The sequence below is a fragment of the Habropoda laboriosa genome, unplaced genomic scaffold, assembly GCF_001263275.1.
Source record: "Habropoda laboriosa isolate 0110345459 unplaced genomic scaffold, ASM126327v1 scaffold11, whole genome shotgun sequence".
In the NCBI taxonomy this organism is placed as follows: Eukaryota; Metazoa; Arthropoda; class Insecta; order Hymenoptera; family Apidae; genus Habropoda; species Habropoda laboriosa.
Window position 1 is genome coordinate 534,055 of NW_017100150.1, and position 2,875 is coordinate 536,929.

At 25.3% G+C, this 2,875-nt stretch overlaps 1 protein-coding gene across 1 annotated transcript in view; it reads left to right on the top strand.

Annotated features, from left to right (window-relative positions):
* The first annotated feature begins 709 nt into the window (after window positions 1-709).
* LOC108574976 (monocyte to macrophage differentiation factor 2) overlaps window positions 710-2,875 on the top strand; it is a 5,288-nt gene continuing 3,122 nt past the window's right edge. Inside the window, exon 1 of the mRNA XM_017937662.1 lies at window positions 710-800. Coding sequence (XP_017793151.1) covers window positions 727-800 — 74 coding nt within the window. The 5' untranslated portion in view covers window positions 710-726. The remainder of the gene's footprint in view (window positions 801-2,875) is intronic.

Genomic DNA, 2,875 nt, shown 5'->3' on the forward strand with positions numbered 1-2,875 from the left:
AAATACTCGGTATTTTGATTATATATTTTAGAATAAATAAATTATAGTTTCATTAAAGTTTCATTAAATGTTTGTTTTTCACGTTTTTGTTAACTTTGTTTTTATGCGAATCATTTTGTAACTCATTGTACACAGAGCTTCATCGATTTTTGCCGAATCCCTAGAACTAACACAAACGCACAGCGGTGGTGGCACTATGTGATATGGTGTACGATGCGTGCGATGACGAATAGCGTACGATGCCATTTCACATAGAATCATCGTTGCTGTGCATGTGTTTGTTCTAGAGATTCGGCAACAATCGATGAGACTGCAGTGTATATGCATACATGTATTTTAATTTGTGAGTGTGATACAAATATAAGTTTACTTTTTAACACCGATACTGAACGTAAATATGAAGAATTAACGAAGAATGATAAAGCTTTCGTGACAGTCTTCTGATAATTATATCTATACTTTGGTATTGCCTGCATGATATTCCGAAAGCATTCAGTAGTGCTACGACAGCGGTAGCGGTAGTATTAAAGATGAATGAGTAGATCATTTGGTATGAAAAATATATTAGTTCTATCAATATTTAATATTTTGTGTTTATAATTGAAAAGTATGAAGCATGAAATAAGAAATAAATAACTACCACAATAATTAATATTTTACGTTAACATCATACTGGCTGGTTGTACTGTGATTTTAAGCATTTAAATTTGCTGAAATCCGGAAAATATGGATATGTTTAATCTTCATCAATTTGTTGTGGCAGCAATAAAAAATCTTTTACAATTTCAACGCATTAAAGAGTAAGATATAATAACTAATATTAATTAACAAATGTTAACCTGTTCACGTTTGATACTTTATTAACTTGCTTAATTTTTGCAACTAGTGAAGGAATGGCTGTTTAAATTAATGTGTAATACTTTTAGAAAATTAATTAATAATATTTAATTTTTGCATGATGACCTATATATATTTTTAATTATGTACTTTAAGTTTTATTTTTGGTTGTAGTGTTTTCTGTATTATAGTAGGTTTTATATATTTCTAATGTAGCATGTTACTGTATATTGTATTACCCTTGTATGCCTGTATGAAACCTAAGAAGTTTATTTTCTTATGTAATGCAACTGGTTTTAACACTTTAACATAAGAAATGTAAGAACATGCATAAATGTTATCTAGTCGAAAGGTAGGAAAACTTTATTTGTAAATATTATTTTGTTTCAATAAATTAAAAAAAAAGATTATTCCCTGCATTTTTATTTTCATTCTATTTAAGTAAATTTCTTGTCTTGTATTTTTCAATTTCCTCTTATTTGCTAGAATAATTAAAACTTTGCATGTATTGGGTATTTTAATTGGGCCTATTTAAATGGAATGCATTACTGATCTGCTTGTAAATGGACAAAGAAGTTATTTTCAACAAGTAATATTACCTATGGAACATCCAAGTGGTATTTTATAACATGTGGAATATGTCTGTTACCTTCAAATGTAGACTGGCAAGTATGTATTGTATGTATTTGTTTATTAACATTTATGTAAATAGTATGAACTTTTGAGTTTCGAAGCAACCTAAAATACTTAATTTTATTTATTATTTGTATATATTTGTAAAAATATATGTTTATTGTGCTATTGTTATATTATTTACTTATTTTAATATCAAATAAATTACAATTGATTATGTATATTTTTAAAAATTACTTTGTTTTGAACATATACATGTATACATACCCATAATGTACAGTTACTCGCAAAATCAACCATACACTTATGTAAGAAGTGAAAATTGTTGGGAAAATGAATACAAAACTTCATATTTGTGAACAATAGTACGATATACATATGTGACATTGGTATATTTTAATGGACAATTAATAAAAAAAATTAATGGACAATTTGAAAAAAGATGTTAAAAATTTATACTAAAGATGTGAAATCCACATCATGATTTGAAAAGCATTTTGGATTTCAATTTTTTAAGCTTCATGGAAAAATAATTAATTTTTATATTTGTTTCATAAAGCAAAATGTATTATACCCAATGCAGTGGTCATCACATTAAAAGTAAAACATTATGATACTTTCTTCTTAATTTCTACATAGCTATTTGATTCTCTTAGAGAAATGTATGTTGGTATTAACTTTTTGTTGCTTTGATAGTATATTAGATGAAGAAAGTTAAAATATTATACAAAATTTGTATTTAGTAAACATTAGTCTCATAAATTAAAACTAAGGTTAGTATTAAAAGCAAACTCTATCTACTACCTGCCTTTTTCATATCTTGACTATAATCTGCGTTAGTATAACTAAATGTGATAAGACAAAGGGTTATTACTGTAGAAATGCAGTAATTTATGCTTGTTTTAAATTTAGATTTATGTTGACTGTTATTTTATCTTGTTTCATTGCAAAAGTTATTTTTTCAATTTTTGGATGTATAGAGTAATAGTTTTGTTTTTATTTTATTCTTCTCAAAGTAAAAATGTTATTAGAATAACTATATTTTAATGATATTTGATAAGAATACTATGAATCCATTGTTTAAAACAAAGAATTGATGAAAATACATTTTATTAACAATATTTATGCTAAAATACACAAATGTAGTTACAAAATTTCCATTTATCAAAGTATGTAACCATTTACTCATATTCTGTGACTTGAACTGTAAGAATATAGGAAATTGACATCTAGAAACAAATATGTAAAGATTATGCTCAACAAATGATTGTGTGTGATTTTAAAATTGTATTAGTTATCTATAGTACAAGAAATACTTAAAAGAAAAGTTAATTATATAATATGGCACTCATTTAATTTTACATAATATTTGAATTTTTTAAATTATAATTCAGAGTATGTACAT